At 36.8% G+C, this 19576-nt stretch overlaps 1 protein-coding gene across 3 annotated transcripts in view; it reads right to left on the bottom strand.

Annotated features, from left to right (window-relative positions):
- LOC140666242 (zinc finger protein rotund) overlaps window positions 1-19576 on the bottom strand; it is a 151967-nt gene that overhangs the window by 69126 nt on the left and 63265 nt on the right. For 2 of the 3 annotated variants that reach the window (XM_072893198.1, XM_072893197.1), the window contains exons 3-4: window positions 4274-4342; window positions 4142-4193 (exon numbers count right to left, since the gene is read on the bottom strand). In XM_072893198.1, coding sequence (XP_072749299.1) covers window positions 4142-4193; window positions 4274-4342 — 121 coding nt within the window. The remainder of the gene's footprint in view (window positions 1-4141; window positions 4194-4273; window positions 4343-19576) is intronic. The other variant, XM_072893199.1, reaches the window with a different exon arrangement.

Genomic DNA, 19576 nt, shown 5'->3' with positions numbered 1-19576 from the left:
CTCCGTGCACGGACACGGAAGACTCCAACTTTTAATTGACCTCGGACTCTTCGACACGTTGTAATCCGTGTCGAGAGCACGTTGTAACCGAGTTCCAGCCGCGTTCCAACACGTTCATCGTCCTGCATTTGCACAACGTGCTTTGATTCCGTACCGGGAATAAATGAGACTAATTGAATCTCCCCGCTTATTCGTAAAATATCACAATTTTTTTACAATTTCTTCAATATCTCACTATATATACATTAAATTCATAGAACGAAAGGTTCGAAATTATTCTTTCTTTGGATGGTAATCGCTATTCGTTTAATTATTATCATTTATATATCTAAGAGCATAATTACATTTCGACTCTCCATTATTTTTAATTCTTCCTTTAGTTCAACTTATCTCAATACTGTTTTAATAAGAATAATATTTTGTCTTCTGTCTTTTCTTGATATTAATAAAGTAAAATAATCAGTCAAGTTTTTGTACAACACACTAATACGTACGTTATTATCATTATGGAATAAAGAACATTGTCACTTTGAGAAAACTTGAGGAATAGGACACGCTCATCCACATACATATTTAACAAAGCACGCAGTCCAATTTGTGTACATGTCTGTTTACGTGGAATCGTCGGATCGACCTGTTTACGAGCCGATTCTATCCCTTCAAACATAAACGTACTCCGTTTTCTCCTATATTTGCTCGTACGAAAAGAAATAAGAGTTTGTGAGGAAAGCAGATAGAACACATTCGTTATTAAAAAAGAATAGCTCTCGCTCGCGCCACGCGCAGAAAAATATTTCATTTAATATTACAAAGTAACACGAGACGGTACGATCTACTACACATAGGAAGTCGCCGATAAAATTGTTACAAAAATGGCACTTTTGTTGATGTTATAAAAAACTCCATTAACCCCTTAAGAGATGGAAGTTTAAGTCGCTTTTTGTGATCCCGTTAAGATTAACGACTAATTCGATGTCTCATTCGCCTAACGGCAGAGTCTCGGATGAAAAATATTTCCCAATAATTATAGAATAATCAAGAAACCGTAGATGAGTGAAAGTGTGTTGCATCAAAGTATTCTTTTTGATTGTCGGGCGAGTCGTTTAAAAATTGAAATGAAGAAAGTGCCAACTCATAATTTGGTCATCCGTGCGAGATACTCGATGATCATTAGAGTCATTCACTGAGAGCATTAACATTTCGAAGGACGGAAGAAAAGACGTCGGAAGATACGCGACGGCATAATCTTACTGTCTCTTCTAACTCTACAATAACAATTAATTTACGTTTTCAAATTTTGTACGTGCAATTATGCAACTAAAGTACTTGAAAACCATGTTTCTAATGATAAATTAATAATAAATTATTAATTTCTCAATTTTTTATTTTCAAATAAAAGAAGTTTAAAGTTGAATTAAAATTAATATTTGACCTATTTAATATTTATTTGAATATATAATAAATGTATAATAATATATATAATATGTATTATATGTATAATAAATATATAAGTTTGAATTAAAAATAAATATTATAAGTAAACTTTAATAATGACAACTTTTAATAAAAATTCAAAAGATTATCAGTAATATATCAATTTCCGAAAAAGTCGACAAAAGATTTTTACGCTGTCTTTTATCATAAAAATATTGAATATGAAACTTCAACAAGAAGCTCGCGGATCTTCAAACAAGATTATCATGTAAAAGAAAAAATACTCTAGTGGTTTTTACGTCACTTCTAATTCGAAATACATATTCGTTGGTCGGTATATGTATATGAATCATACATGCACGTTACGACACGTTCTCCATTTAAGTTGCTTCGAAGTCGCGACAGGTCTCCTGCCGACGAGGAATTTCCAAACGAGTGACTCGCATTATTTGACGAGCGAATACGATAATGAGACGAGCGCGTAAGAGGGGGCCTCGAGGCTCCGTCGTCCCACACATTCTTCTCTCGACTCTTCACGGGGCCCGAAATTTTCGGCATCATGCGATCTGTGCATTAACGAAGAGTTCAGGATCTTTGCGCAATTGCCAGACTGGCGGTTAATTTTAAGGCCCGTCGTAGACGGTGCCCGATGGGCACAAAGCGCGAATATTCCACCAATAAAAGAGAAATTTAGATTTGAGACACGCGATGTAATAATGATCATGCATGGGGCTAACGTTCAATCGATGTAAATTCGAATCCGCAACAAGAGTTAGAATAAATAAGTAGATTATTAATATGTTTAATAAGAGTATACAGTTACTTGAAGAAAAAAAGTCAAACAATATTAATGCAAAACAAAGGCTTCTTATTTTTTTCTACTAGCAATACTTCGCTTTAGAATTTCGTAATAAGATGTATATAATAAAGAGTAATACGTAAAAAAGTATTTCGTCTAATAAAAGTAAAGCAATCACGCTGTTTAAATTGCCTAATACGTATGATGACATATCAGATAGTGTTGAAATAATATTTGTCGCAAAAGCAAATGCGTCAAATTACCGAGCGATATCAAGGGAGGTGTTGCAGGTAGTCGTGCAACTTTTTTTCTCCGACAGGTTTGCGTTTCTCCACGGCATGAATCACTGACGAGAGTCCGTCGATCCTGATGAGAGTGGAAGGATGGCGGACTTATCTCGTAAACGGCTAACCTAGGCCAGTCGGTTCGCGTGTCATTGGCAGTGAAAAACACAGATTGAAGCCTGTCCTTTTACGAACAAAACTACCGATTGCTTAATTCTTTCTAACAAGAGAAGAAGAAAATAAGAAACAAACTTGGGTTATTCGAATCAGATTGTTATCAAAATCGCTTGATAATACTCTTTTTATGATATATAAAAAAATTTGATATTTTTCACAGATAAAATTTTCTCTATTTTATTATATATTCAAAAATTAAATGGATCATAAAAGCAGTTCTTTTAAAGTTTTATGAAGATATAAAAATTAATTAAATTATGTTTGATATTTTTACTATTTTTACGTTTTAAATCAATATTGGAAGTTCTTTAGCTTTTTTATAACTTTTATGTAAGAGGTCCACTTCAAAATTATAGATGCGCTCCCTACTCAGTGAAGATGCTAAGAATTTTTGAATACATCATATATATTATAAAAGAAGACGTCAGTTATCTGTCTATTTATTTTTATATAAGCTGCATCTTATATTTAAATAAAAACACAGTCACACACTGACATTCAAGTTTCAAGAAAGAAGAGAAAGAATTGAGAAGCTAAATTAAAGGACGTCAGCAAAAAAAAAATAAGGTTTTAAACATAAAAAAGAGAATACTCAAGAGTGTATATTCTACTTCTCGGTTTGATGATAAATTCACGTGTTTATACGTGTATTTTTTTGCTCAGTGCAGTATCCCCACTCTTTTTCTCAGACTTTTTCTTTCGCTCCTAATCGGTGATCTTACGTCACGCATGCAGTCACAACCGGTTCCCCGGACCAGCGGTTAGATCTTAGGAAGTGTTCGCATCTGACGCAAAGTCGCAATGCCAACAGATACCAAGACGTCCTCGGCGAGGTCTCGGTTGAAACTTCGCATGATTTAACTGCCCACGATGATCCCAATTTTTCTAGTAAACAAGTCCTTGATATCGGTCTCGATTCACGATGATAATACATCAAAGCGTTTCAGACGTTATTATTTTACTTAATCATATATATTTTTTAACGAATTTATAGTCAATTTTTTTCTTTAACACTTTTTTGTCCTTGGATCAAACATTATTTTTTTACAATAGTTTTCGAATGCTTGATAGCAACTACTTCAACAACAAAAATTTCTTAGATTTTTTATTAGATTTATTAAAATTAAAAAAAAATTAAAATAAAAATTTACAAAAGTAATTAAAAAATATATTTTTTTTTCATTGTATATATGCATATTACAATAATAAAATTATTAATAACAAAAGAAATGAAGGCTTTAATGTTTGTATTAAATCATTCCTATGAAATGTCTTTTGTTTATAAATATTAATATTATATTGTTAATATATTATTTCTCAGTCTATAATTTATGTACTTTAGTCCTAAAATAGCTTATGGTTTAAAAATAAAGCAAAGACATCAAATCACAGCCTATGTAAAAATATGAGATAATGTATTAAGATTGTACGAGCTCTTAGAACTCACCTTTCTGCAGCTGACCGTGGTCCGCGTTCATTTTCGCCTGCAACAGAAAGTGCTGCGCTTCACCAAGTAGAATTAGCACGACGGCCATATATGAAATAGACTACTAAAATATTTCGAAGTGGGTTGTCTCACCTCGTAACCTTGTTTCGCGCCTCGGCTGCCACCCCAATAGTCGCTTTCCTTGTCGTGCGGAGCGCATTGCTACAACATAAAAGAGAATATCACTATATTAGTACATGCGTCTTCGATAACTTCAATGTAGCTAAACTTTTTAGTTATTTAGTTGTTAATTTAAAATTTGTAAAATGGGAAGAGAGATCTTTGTAAGTAAAATAAATTTTTCTCGAATTATAACCATAAGATTTTTTAAGTATTTTCTTGTTTATTATCTTCAAAGTAAGTGTCATTAAAGATACAAATATATGTAAAAATATATATATATAATTTTCTTTTTTCAATTTTTTAATTTACAAGATTTTTTCTTGATGTACATTTAATATTGGTATCAGATATCAAGAAACATAAATCCTTCAGAATACATATATAATATATATGTGTGTGTATGTGTGCCCCTATTTGGTTCACTATAAATAACTCAACGTTTTGCTAATTAACATTCAGGAACCGCTTTGGAGACCCAAAAGCGTACTTCCGCGGGATTAATCATCTACGCCACCTTGCGATGGTTCAATGGCACGCATAGAGCTACCAGAAGAGCCATCGAAGGATGACCCCATTTCCCTTCCCACGACCCTCTAAACCACATCCATCCCCCAGCATGACCTTCCGCACCTCGACAGAGCTCGCGCCAGGTCGCGTACGCTTCCCCGAGAATTCGGAACGGACTGAGCCTCGTAAACCGAAAGTTCGAACTACTTTCTTCCGAGTTTCTATCCGAGTTTCCCATGTGAGTTTCTAAAATTTAAAATATTATACACGTCTTCTTCGGAATTATAATAGAAATAACATCTGTCTGTACAAAATACATCAATTTTTGTTTTTAAATTATTCAGTGATACGTATTAATGTTGTTTAAAAGTATTCAATGATATTTAAAAAAAAGAACTTTAAAAGTGTGCAAAAAATGAATTGCCATGTGTCCAAGAAATTGATAAATGAACAAAAAATATTATTTAGTAGATATCCTATCATCTGACATATATGACGAATAGAGTATTTGATAGCGTCTTTCCAATGATTAATCAACACACGTCTCTTATGCAATGTAATTTGCAATATAAATTTCCATATATTTATCATTATTATAATATAGAATATATACAATATTTAAATATATTTGTCTATCCAATAAAGAAATATTTAGAAAAACATCTCGAAATATTCCATATTAACAAAAATTCATGTAACATTAAAAAACCTATTAGAACTTTTTTACGATAGCGCCTCGTAATATAATCGGAGTCAAGGAGCTCGATACTAGATATATAGTAGAAGACGATGTGACTCACTCGAGAAGGGGACAAAGATCGTGCCCATCTTGAAGAAGGGCTAGTAGTAGCCCTTCGCGCTACAGGTGGCTCGTCAAACGATCCGATTCTGTCGGAATCCCGACGGATAGGACGAAGATATTCTGGACGTCTCTGGACCAAGGGTGGATGATGGACTGTCGATGATGCCCGAGCAAAATCTTCGCACCCATGAAAATTGTAACGTGAGATAGACGATGGGGGAGACGCGGAGAATTCCCCGACCTACGGCGGAAGTCCGTGGGACGCGATTTGTGTCTATTTTAAAGACGGAAAACCAGAGAAGTCGAAGTAGGTGGAAGACGCATTCGAGAGCAATCGACTTTGTTAGCGGCTGAAGTGAGAGAAATGGTGGAGGTTGAGGTACGAGAGAGAAAATCTTATCCTTTAATCCAACCGTATGTTACCATATGTCATATAATGATAATTGCGTGGTTGTATTTAAAATTAGAATATCTAAATGTAAATAATGAATAATATAAAACAAAATTTTCGATATTTAATGAGTTTGTATCAACATGTTCAACAAATCATGAAATTCGATCAAAAAATTGTTGCAATCGTGCTTTTTTCAACAATTACTAACAATCAATAATATACATTATGAATTGTGATGTATATGTATAACGAGAAATATAATTATTTATCAATCTTTCTTATTTCATATTTTTGTTCCGTATTATATTTTAAAGTAATTTCTAAACGAAAAAAAAAAATAAATAAATGGGAAAAAGATGTAGATTATACAATTGATTATACAAGTTGAAAATGATATGACAAATATAGTAGAAATGATATACATTATATACATATATTCTTCAATTTTTAAGATAAATATCAAGATGTATTTCTTTCTATGAAGAGAGAAAACGAGAAAGAAAAAGAGAAGAAGAAAAAGAGAAAAATAAAAATATATATAAAATATAATCTTTATTTAGAAATAATCCAGTAACATATCTTTTCGTGCGCAAAAATGTGGTTGTATACATATGGCATTGGAAATATCAAAAGCAGTGGAGACGTACACGTGATCAATCCAAATTGAATCTAACGGCCGTACGTGTGTGAGTGCGCGTAGCGCGGTTAAAATTCAGCTGGATAATTTCCATATCGGTATCACCGATATGTACACCAAAGTACCGTCCAGCAGCAAACTGCTCGTCGAACCCTTACGTTCAGGTTTGCGCCCTACGTGCTCGACAGAGAAGAACGTGCCGGAGGCAGCTTCGGATTGGTAATCCAACCTACCACGGCTCGCTCGAAGGGAAGATATAGAGAAAGAAGAAAAAAAAGAAAATACATTTTAGCTCGCATCCAGGCACTGCAGCCAGTTTCACCACCGCGCCCTCCCCATTCCACCCACGCCCGTCCACCCACCGCCGCTCTTCTCATACACCCCCCTCGACCCTCCTTTTCCTCCCGTATCCAGTTCCCTTTACGCCCTTCTTTATCTCTCCGTCTCTCCCTCTCGCGCTTGCCGTCGAGCGTATACGCGAGTGTGTATGTGAGTACGTGGTCGAGCCGATGGTCGAGAAGAGCGTCCCGATAGAAAAAGGACGCCGACGCGCGGCGTCGGTAGGTGGTCGGGTAGTCGCGAAAAAAAAATCAAACAGATAGGAGAGAGTCGGGTAAGGAGGCGGGGGGTGAAAGGCAGGGAGAAATGAAAGAGAGGTGGGAAGAGTGAGAGGTGTGAGCGAACGAGAAGAGAAAAAGGGCGGAGGATAGACGAGGCGAGAAAGAAAGAGATCATGTGCGTATGTGCGACATGAGGGAGAGGGAGACGGAGTGGATGCTCGAGGCGGTATTCCAATGGCGGGGGAGCGGCGCATGGGCAGCCACTGGAGGGGGGAGAAAAAAGGTGTAAAAAAATGTCGGAGCCGAGGAAACGGGAGGAAAAAATCGGGCCGTCTCTACGGAGGCGGCGCGGGGGTATGTAGAGAGAGGGGCGGGAGAAGGATGAAGCGGGGAGGGCAGGGGGAGCCAGAAGGGAAGAGGGGTGGAAGAGAAGAGCCGGTGGAGGAGGGTGAACAAAAGAAGGATAGTGGACGGGCGTAAAGGAGAGGAAAAATCGAGGGACGGTGAAAGAGAAGCGGGAGAAAAATCGAGAGCGCACGAAAGACGAAGAGATAACAAGAGGGACGTCGGGACGCCGGGACGCCGGGACGCCGGGACGCCGGGACGCGGGCGGCGGGCGGCGGGCGGGAAAAAGACGGACGAAGATAGAGAGCCGGGAAGAACGCGCGAAGCGGCGAGAGAGCGGGAGAGAAAGAAAAAGGATGAGGTTAAAAGATGATAAGAAAAGGACAGATGGATAAAAAGAGAGAGAGGAAAGGAGGGAAAGCGAGGAGGATGGGAAAGTTGGTACCGAAACGGAAAGGGAAAGAAAGAGAAAGAGAGCGGCCCACACCGTGCACATGCGTGACCGTCCGTTCGCGTACGAGGCGGCGGGTATTGATCAGCCAAAGAGCGCCACGACGCCGGGCGTCCTTTTGCGAGCCTTGCTTTTTTCGGCGCGGTGCGGCGCGGAGCGGCGAAGGGGTCGTACGCCGCACCGCGCCGCTCCGCACCGTTCCGTTCCGTTCCGTTCGTAGAAGGAGGATGAGTAGAGAAGTCGATGGTTGAGGTGGCGGCAGAAGGAGGGTGAGACGGTGAGATGGAGAAGGTGGGATGCAAGGAGTGCCACGACCTAGCCCAACGAACTAGCCTGGCATGACGTCACCCTTTTTCTTTATCCGCTCGCGCGCGCGACATCGCGTCGCGACGACCGAGAAGAAGCAGACTCGTAAAGGGTCCCGAGAAAGAAAATTATTTTTATATCTCGTAGATATCAGCGATCTTATTCTTTAAAGGAGTTACGCCAATTCTCCATCACACGATCTTTCGACGTGCGAAGCACCGGGAATGAATCGGGAATGCACCGTGATGCATTCCCGGATCGTTCAATGGCGTGGTTTGTTTACTAAAGCACGTGGCCGTGAGGCGCGTCCCCCCACGACGCAGGAACGTGATGTCGGATAATCTTTCGCTATTCACAAACTACGTCCGCTTATCCATTCGTGATAACAGAGGCAATTAGAATGTTCCGGCCTCTGTACTTCGCAACGATTTAATTATTAGTACAAGTCAAGATTTAGTGACGGCAATCGGTATCCACCATTCTCATCTATTATGCAGATAAGATAAGCCTCGTTTATCTCATAGTGCGTTGAATGCAAATTATAGTACCTTGTTATGTTTGTTAGAAACTACAATATAGTCAGCTTTTTGCCATAATTGTAGTGGAATAGAACCAACGGAAATGCTTATCATTGATCTAATATTATCTTTCGCTCCGAATGACATATAATAGTTATTTAAATTATGCATATTCCATTTATCGATCAAATATTAAACATTTAAGTGATTGACGATAAGTTTAAGCTTTTCTAAATATAATATTATCAATTATTCCTAATAGATTTTTATCAGCTTTTTTTTCTTTTTGCATTCATCTCATTGTTATTACACGCAATAATTTATGTAATAAAATTAAAAATTAATACAATATTTTCGTAAGAACTCGCGGCAAATGATTGAGAGAGAACAAAAGTTACCTATTCAGGAATGCACAACCTATAAAAAGTTAGACTTCAAGTTTCTCGTAAGTAACTATATGTACGACCGAGTACATTTACCGCGTACCATTTCTACAAATTATGATTACACAAGTTTTACTATTGCAGTTTAAGTTGCTTCGATGTTTAACGAGTTGCAATAAACGAAGATACTTTCAATATATATACATAAATAAAAGTATATATATTATATAATTTAAATACAAAATATTATTATCTATGTATATATAAAATTATATATAAAGAGAGAGAAAGAGAGAGAGAGAGAGAGAGAGAGAGAGAGAGAGAGAGAGATTCAGTTTCATGTTAATGTTGGCGCCTCTAACGTTCTACGATCTATAGACCTGTCGTTTACAGAGTTCGACAACACGATCAACTGGGGGGAACTTATGACCCAGTGAGTCCCAACGGATGCCGGACACCGAGAATCCTGCGAGATGCACCACGCTTCGGAGGTGAAGGAACGAGAGTCCGTCGTTCCGCGGTAACCCGACCAGAAGCTCGGATTTCCACTCTGATAGAGCGGGACTGGAGATCGTCTCGTCGATGAACGGTCGACGGTTATTCGGTCCGATAGGACGCTGACAGCTGGTAAAACTTGGCCGTTCAAGGGTTACGCGGCACACGTGGCACACGTGGCCCTGAGGGAGGGAGAGAAAGAGAGAGAGAAAGAGAGAGAAAGACAGAGAAAGACCATTGAACGGCTATCCTTCGTGTGTCAATAGTAGCAATCTTCAAAATTACGAGGTACGAATGAACGAAAAGGAGTGATAAATTTTGCTAGTTTCACGTTTCAAGTAAGTATTTAACCCTAATGAATACATATAATAGATCGATTAAAAATTAATATCTCAATATTTAAAAAAAAAAAAAACAATCAAAAATAAAAATTACAAAAATTGTGCGAGAAATATAAGTGTATCAATAAAATTTACAATATACATATATATTGATATATATCAAAAAGCAAGACAAACAGTCGCGAAAAATCTTCAGTGTGTTTCTAATAAGATTTTAATATAATAGATTTTTAGAATTTTTATGCCGATATAAAAAAAACTCCTCCTGAAAAAATGTCAGTAATAGAAATATATTCTCTAATAAATGTGAGCCGAATTTATTTTGACATATATTTAAAATAGGTTAAATTGATGATTAATCAATATTAGAAATTAAGATAGGTATTGATTGGAAATTAGAATAGATATTAGATATTAAGATAAGTGGAATTTTATGAGAATATACAGACTTGGTTCCATACGATTTTTATGATAAAGTATAATAAAATTTTAACATAGTAATTAATTACCTAATTATTTAGTTGTTATATATATATATATATATATATATATATATATATATATATTAATTATAATTTAATTATTTAATGGTTAAAAAGTTAAGAAAAATTACGATCCTAAATTTTGCAACATTTTTGGGATATCTCGTATATAATTGTAAAAATGTAAATCATATCTAATCAATCGTAAAAATACATAATAATTATAATATTTACACATTTTTCACTCTTTTTCGAAATAGAAAGTGTGAGAAAATTTCATTATTAAGGAATTTCAGCTGAATATATATTTATCATCGTATAAGTAAAGTATCTTCCCCCTGACTTATCTTCGGTTAAAGACCCTCCGACGCTACTATTCATTTAGGAATATGCAAGACACACGTGTCTTCCCACAGAGTGTCAGTAGAGCCATATCGCTTTCCTGGCTTTTTTGTCTTTTAGGCCCAGAGAAGCGCAAGGGTGGCCAACGAGGCACATGTGGTCCATGACTCTCGTTTCCCTCTTGCCCTTCCCTCGTACCTCTCCGCTGCCCTGCCCCAGGCATGCGAGCGCTGAGAGAGAACAAGAGGGGAAGGGACACCGAGAGTAATAAAATTCAACAGTTGGCTCCAGATTGGTGGCTTTACTCGTTCTTCTCACTCTTCACGCTTTGCCTTTCTCCTCGGCCGCCCAGCAAGTTGCTAGGATACTCTGGTTGATAACCGATCGTCTGGAATTTTTTTCCTGACTGCTATTGCTCTTTGACCCCTCTTCTAATCTCGTGAAGTTCAATCGAAGAATTATTGATAACTTCAAAAACATCTTACTAAATTTATCGAAAATATCACGATGAAAGAAAATACATAAAATAATTTTTGTTACCCTATATTTTTTAAAATTTTGATGGGGGAGGGAACGAGACAGAGAGAAAAGGGAAAAATCATATGTATTATAAAAACCAGAAAAATTGATATTGTTTAGATAATTATTTTTACCTATGGGGCTTTATTTTATTTTATATAAGAAACTGATATTATTGATATTATTCGATGAATAATATAAAATATTAATCAAAAATTTTGTTCGCATTTTATATCTATGCTACATTTTTATCTCAGTCGTCTCGATATCATTAGAATATTAACTCGGCTGACAATGAGTGATGTTTAAATGGACTGAACGAATATGACATTTTTGACACTTTCAGAGTCAATAAAATTCTAAAACGAGCTTCAAAATCCTTCGAGACGAACAAAGCTAGCCGCAATATCATTGTTGGTTGATAAGATTGCTGACCCAAATGGTGCGCGGGGACGCGGGGACGGGGACAAAACACAGGCGAGGAGCAGAGATCTGACCCAGACGAGTTTTTCCGCCGGTTTCCCGGGGGTTTCCTATTTTTCCCGGTCGTAACGTCGAGCGGCGGGTCGAGTCTGCAGACAATTCGCAGTAAAATTTTTACAACCACCCCCGTCGATTCCGCCGCGACAGGGGTTGCTGATAGAGGGGCGGGAAGGGGGAAGGGAGGAATAGGCGAGGGGTGGGGAAAGTAGCCGAGCTCCAGACGCGCGGAATGGCCGCGGCCTGGTCGCGGAAACCCATAAACCTATACGTCTGTCTGTCTACCTATCTACGACCTCCAATCTCCTACATCTCCGTCTCCATTCCACTTCCTACCCCCTTTCAACTTTTGCCGTCAAATGCTGCCGCAGCGGCAAATACATGTGTCTCTCGCGTCGCTTCGACATTTATCCGTCACTTACCATTACTTTTATCTTCGTCTTACTACGCCGTCCTGCGACTTTTTCCAGATTTTATTGCTTAAAACGTCATTTAATGAAAGAAAGACAAAAGCTAATAGCTAAATATCATAGATAGCAACAAAATTGCTTCGCAATTTAAACAATTGCATGAGAAGAAAATAATTTGTCGAAAAGATATATTTTTCATATAATTTTATAATACACGTACATATACATACACATATATGTATATGTATATAATTATATAAATTTAAAAAATACTTGAATTGTAAACTTTTTCACACAAGAAGTTATAAGCTACGCTTTTTTATTAAAAGTAACTTATAAATATCAGAAATTTCCAGTCTGACAAAATCACATACCGTCACAGAGAAGGAAACAATTTTTCTTTCTCTGTGCCGACAACTTTGTATCTAGCAAATGACTTTAAACTTGTGGTCTTTAACCTTACCAGTCAGTTTATTTTTTTTCTATAATTCTCATTAAAGTGTATGTTTCTCTCCCCGACTTGATGTGATTCGAGGGCAACACGTGGTGACCGGCTTAGCCAGAACGTTCCTTGCGCGTGAGAGAACGTAGTCATTGGAATTTATGTGCTCGTTTTACATACACATATAAACGATAGAGTTACCTTTCAGCATGTAAAGCACGACGTTATCGTAATGTCAATTAATATCATTGATAACTCATTTCTTCGTTCAAAATGATACATGAGTGTTAATTTTAGCCTATCGACATATTTATTTATTTCTTAAGTCATATTCTAAAAAAAGCATTGCCATTTACGCTGGATTAAAAAGAAGAATATTTTACACATATAGGTATGATGTAAATGTTAAGAGCAAAGCTATTTTTATCTTCTGTTTCTAAGTCACACAAAATGACACATTGCTTTATCTCGAAGCTATATTGATCGTAATAAAAAAAATTAATGTAAAGTTTGCGCTCACATTCATACTAAATAAAAGGGTAAAGGAAATTTACATAAGTGAATGATGACAATGCAAAAACTCGTCACATGTTTTCGAAGGCACGTACAGTCAATTTGTAAAAAAAAAAAAAAAAAAAAAAAAAAAAAAAAAAAATACACGTACGCAGAATTAACGATATTTTGCGTATACATTCATTAATATCGATATAAAATTTAATTTAATTATTTCGTAGAAACATCACCAGAAATGACGTGTACTCGATTGACTCCTGCTTTTAACTGACAATGAGAATCATTGCGACGTCATTTCTCGCAAATATAACATGGAAAAAAAATTCTCACGTCCGCCGCAAAAAGCTTCTGCGGCGGTAGCCGTGTAGAAAGCTCGTTTGGTGAAGAAGGGTCGGAGAGCGCGCGAGGAGAATTATTTGAAAGAACCTCGCGGCGGTTCTCCTTTTTTCGACACTAACCGTCGAGTCGTATTCCAAGGGCGAGGGGAGGCAGTGGAAGGCTCTTCGGGATACGCGGGGCGGAGGCACGCGTTGCACTTTTCCGCACGGTAAAAACGCAGAGGGTGAAACTCGCCGAGAGATATTTCCACATTGGAAGAATCGTTTCGGCGCGATGTGTAGCGATGGATCGATGCGTTTTCCGCAAGCGACCCGTATGGCGGAAAATTGCCCTTCTTCCAACATTACTGGAGAATTTGTGCTCGTCTACAATTCGCGATAATGGTCAATCGTAATTTTAACGGCACTTTTATTTTATGTAATATTATTCGCACGTCATTTTCGAGACAAATATTTATTATTCACAAGAGTTTTATACAAATTAATTATTATTAATCGGAAAGAAAAGTTTATGAAAAAATAACTAAACTGTCTATTTTACAGAGATTCTTTTTAAACGTTTGTCAAGAAAAGCTTCTCTCATCTGGACTAACGATGCAATTTCCGTTTGTAGAAAAATCAGAAAAAAAAAATTTGCAATTAACGTTAAAAGGTCCCGGAATACTTGAACGCTCTCGGAAATTCTACGAACCGTGGTCAGCACTCGGCGGTTTTCAAAAGGGCCACGTGACTCCCTTTAGGTCCAACTTTTCGTTTGACCGAGTTTTCCGGCTTGCATAAACTCAAGGGCGAACGTTCCTGGATGTCGACATTGCGTTGTACTCTTTAAGCGTTATTTCAAAAAAGCGCTGCACCTGTATTTGTTCACGCTAACTTGATATTCTAAAAAAATGCCTTGAAGGAACACACATAATGGAATAATTCTCATGTTCGTGCAACAATTTGCAAGAAAATGTAAGCAATTTAATGCAAAAATAAAATAGATTATGTTTAGATTACGTTTATCTATGTAGAGTAAATTTAATTGAATTTTATTATGAGAAAATATATCGATATATCTCTGAACGAAGCAACAGTATTTGTCAGCGTATGTATGTTGTTACCGATAGAATTCATCGATAAAAATATGTCTCGCGGAATTTGTTGCGGTAACCAAAATACCCGGTTTCGATACGATGACGATAAAAAATGCATTCGTGAGAGAATTCCAGGATAGAATGAAATTCCACTTCTCGGCGAAATATAGTCGATCGCTTTTCGACCGATCGTTCTTGACTACGGCCACGGGGTCTGATAGCATCTTGAATGAAAATACGTTGAGAAACGAGTCGCGTAGGTGAAGACGCGTCGAAATGAAATTCCTGAAGGGTCGATCTCTCTCCCTCTCTCTTTCCTCTCTACGGCCACCCCTATTCATGGTAACCCTTTGCCCCAGTTTCGTCATGTATTCAAGCGGATTAAAGTCGCGAAAGGGGACAAAAAGGGTAATACATGGAACGTTGTAGTTTATGACACAAAAAATAAAAATATTTTGGTTTTTCTTTCCATTTTCAAAATATTCTGCAAATATTAATTTTGATATAATATTACATTATAATATGTCCAATAATATTTTACCAGGGAGCATTTTATCTTTAATTTCATTTAGCAGTATACATTACATATTATATTATAATTAATTCATTGAATTAATTTTTTTAAACAACATGCGCAGTTATTTTTATAATCTATTATTTATCTCATCAATTTATTAGCAATAGAATATAACAGTATTTCGAAATATATATTTTTATTTTGTCATAAAAAAATATGCGTATTCTTGAATTGAAAAAAGAAACCTCAATAAAAATTCTTTTCGATAAAGATACATTGCCATCTGAAATAAATGTGGAGGGATGAAACAAGTCAATCAGCATTACGACTCTCTATTGATATAATAGGACAAAGCAACCCTTCGTTTTTCAAAGTCAATGGTTACGAAAATCCCTGTCGCTTCATTGAGTAATGTTTTGAATGTGAAACGTGAGCTACTCGCTATTTAAGCTATTGGATTAAATCGATATGAAAACTTTATCTGAAATAAGTAAAATTTAATAAAATACGCAATAATTTTACGCAAATGTAAATTTTTATTTTACCTTTTTAGTCATTCAAAGATTAATTGATTTTTACGTTCAAAAAAAAACTTGTAACAGTCACGTATAATTATTTGTTTCATCAATAATTACTTGTTATGTAATTAAAAACAAAAGCCACGTTTGCAATTCTACGTCACAGATTTATAACAAAAAATTTTAATTTTTCAAAGAATCGATCAAGCAGGTGGCAAACGGTTTTTTTGGACTCGAAAAATTGAAAGAAAAGGGTCGAGCACCCCTATAAGGTTAGAAGTCTCTTTTACGAGAACCGCCGAGTATAACCCTTTGGCCTACTTCTCAAGGTCCATGGTACATGAGTTAAGGGAACGCCGGCTAGTGTCTCTCGAGCTTTACGGAGCGAGAGCGACAGGAAGCGACGAGAGAGGAGCGGGGGGCGGGGGGAAGGGAGTGGAACTGAAAGACGACGAAGAAGGTAAAGGAGGCAAAAGCGGGGCGAGTCGGTCGGGGGTGAGTAGGTCAAACTTTACGGTCCTAGCGTCTAGACGTCGTTGCGCCCCGTGCGCGGCAGTAAAACCGTTTTAAGGGGCTGTTTTACCAGCGCACTCAGCGCGCGACCTGCTCGATGGGGGAGGAATAGCGGAGACGCTAAACCCCCGCCCCCTCCCCCTCTATTCCCCGCCATCGCCCGTTTGCCTCGTCCCAACCCCCTCGCTCCACGAGTTGCTTTTATCCGTCTACGCGCCCCTTCCCCCGTCTTTCCCTTTCCCCTCGCCGCCCGCCCGCTCGTCGGATGCATTCCCTGCATCCAGACGGGGGAGGATGTGCAGCCACCGGAGGGTAACAGAGAGGAAGTAAAATTGCGACGAGCGCGAGGGATAGTCTATGGAAATCTCACTCTCGCATAAGAGCAGACGAGATGGAAGAAGTTGATTCTCGAAATTTCTTGGCATAATGTCACGCGAGATTGCATCGTATGATAATAATCTACGAAAACATTAATTTCTTTATAATGAAACTTAATTAATTAACAAGTAGATATTTTAAGAGCAATACGATACTTATGTCACAACGTCGATATAGCACTCGGAATATTTCAAAGAGAATGTGCTGCATTGTTTTTTTTCAGAAAATTTTAAATATTAAAAAATTAACGCTGTAATAATATTTTCGCTACTTATTTATGTGAATAAAACTTATGTATTCGAGGAATAAAGATTATCGCGAATATATCATTAAAAAAAAAAAATTCAAAGTATCTAACTCCTCTTTAGTATCTCTAACTAAGTAACAAATGCTCGGACGGTCCTTGTCAAAAATGTACGACATATCTGCTTGGCGGATCTAAGATGCGCGAGGTTGTCTCGAGAGGATCCTTCCTGTCCAGGAGGAAGCACTTGGCACTAGACGACGCGACGCGACGCGACGCATCTTATTCACGAAAGAGAGATATATACGGAGTAACAAAAACGACGTCGCGCGGAGAAGGAGAAACAACATTGGAGCACAGACGGCCGTTTGTTTCGTAAAATTCTCACGCGGTGACGGAGAGGAGCGGCTGGGCGCACCCTTGAACCAGGTTTGTCCGAGAGGGACAGTGGCCGTTAGTGAACGGTCAACGAATCAACGAGATCGGGACCTTCTAATGGTTGCGATGACGTCTTCGCAATACTCTACTCTATTCTCGACAACTACAACACAAGTGGCTACTCGATCCGGCCACTCGAGGGTCTCCTCGAAACGCTAAATATTTCTCGTACTGAGATTCCGAATGCGTTTGACGTTACGCCGCATTCAACACGGATAACAGGATAACACGAATACATGTTTTTCACAGGCAGTTTTTGAATTAGTAACATGTTTGTAAATGTGCGGTCGTAATTTTTTCTTGATATACGGAAAGTGGCACAAGCATTTCGTAAGAGAGGAGTACGAATATGTAATTACAAAGAAATGAATGGAAAAAAAATAACGTTTTTACGCTATGCTTTCGCTTTTCAGTTTTTATGTTCAAATCTCCTGAATTTTTTCGTACATCAAGAATAGTAATGCGGATATCTCTTTTCTGGAGATAGAATTTATTTAACAATCCCTATGATCTTTCTCGTATCGCTGTACAAATTTTATACGCCATATTTCGCCCAACGAACGAGCCTCGTTATTATTTACAATTTTTTATTTATTCCCTCTTCACGTGTGCGCATGCCGTGTTACGAGAATTAATTGTAGGCCGAACGATGCACGTTCATCAAAGTACGCACATTTATATTTGCGCCGCCAATCTAACGAGAAATTATTTTTAGCATAGTGAAATACAATAAGGGAATGTGCTTCGTTTGATTTCTCGAAATGTAAAGATATTACGCAAGAAATAAAAACTCCATAATAAATGATTCTGAAATTTGCGATAGATTTTTTATTCGTTAAGGCGTGAAAACGTTATTCAGTTATTATAAATGCTTCTAGAATTTGCATTAAAACATCGTACATAGATGAATGATAACTTTGTCTTTATATACCTAATGTATTAAATTAAGAGCATTGTGTGTGTGAAATATAAACGCAACCGCTGCTTCATATCATAAAAATCGAATCATCCATAATGAAACAATAATCAGAGAAAATTTGAATTTTTGAATTACGAAATACATATGCGTCGATTGATTCGCGTTTTTTATTTCATGCGATGATTAAAGGCGGCTGCCGATTTTATTCGCCGAGCGTCGTAGACAGGTGTCGACTTTTACAGAGTGAACGAGGAGAATGCACCTGCTGCCGAAATGTGTAAAATGATACGCGCAAATTTGCGATGCTATTTGCGAAGAGCTCCCGGACTTATGTATTTCAAGCACGCCCGGTGCCGACAATCGAACGGTTATCCGAATGAGAATACGCCGCTGATTTATGCTGAAGCAACATAGTAATCCGGAACGCGCCACAGTTAAATCTTTGATTGATGCAAAATCTCATTAGTTTGATACGATAACGCGATCATTCAATAGCCTTTCTCGAAGCTTGAATTGATTCTGGAACGTTGATCTATGTTATTAAGGACGCTGGTGCAATTTTAATCACCATTTAACACACTCCATACGTTTTTAAAATTATTTTAAATGTCGTTATATAAATAAAATTATCAATGACTTTTAAATCTATTCTAAATCTATTTTTGTAGATTATATAATATAATTTATTTTTTATAATAAATTATGCTATTATTTTATAATAAAATGTATATAAATTATATAAATATATTATTTTATAACATATAGGTATACAAATTAAATAAATGTAATATATTTTATAAAATAGATATAAATTTAAAAATATAAATTATAAATTAAAAATTATATTAAAAATATAAATTATATAATATATATATATATATATATATATATATATATATATATATATTGTAGACAGTTTTTATAGTTTTAATGTAAAAAGAAACATATATGTATATATATATATATATATATATATATATAGAGAGGTCTTTTGCATTAAAACTATAAAATATTAACATTATATATAATGTTAATATTTTTAAACTAAAAAAAAAAAACTATCCGTTGATTTGAAAAACGATACATTAACTAGAGCACATTACACAAAGCTTTGGATTTTACTCACTTCTAATATATTTATAACGCGATGTTATTTCACCAATAGTACACTCGTTTAAGTATCGCATTTTACCGAATATATGTTATATTATTGCGATATTGTCAACTCGGTTATCAAACGCTTCATCGATCTTGATCAACACGAACATGAAAAAGATGCCTTGGCAAATCGTCACCCGATTTTCACGGATGAGAATAACCTTAGTCTCGTTGCTCGCATTGATTGATCGATGATCATTGAATCTGTATTAGAAACATCCAAGATGTATCACGAAAGGATTACCTC

The sequence above is a fragment of the Anoplolepis gracilipes genome, chromosome 5 (assembly GCF_047496725.1).
Source record: "Anoplolepis gracilipes chromosome 5, ASM4749672v1, whole genome shotgun sequence".
Taxonomy (NCBI): domain Eukaryota; kingdom Metazoa; phylum Arthropoda; class Insecta; order Hymenoptera; family Formicidae; genus Anoplolepis; species Anoplolepis gracilipes.
Note: the sequence above shows the minus strand (reverse complement) of the source record. Positions and strands in the feature narration are given on the sequence as shown.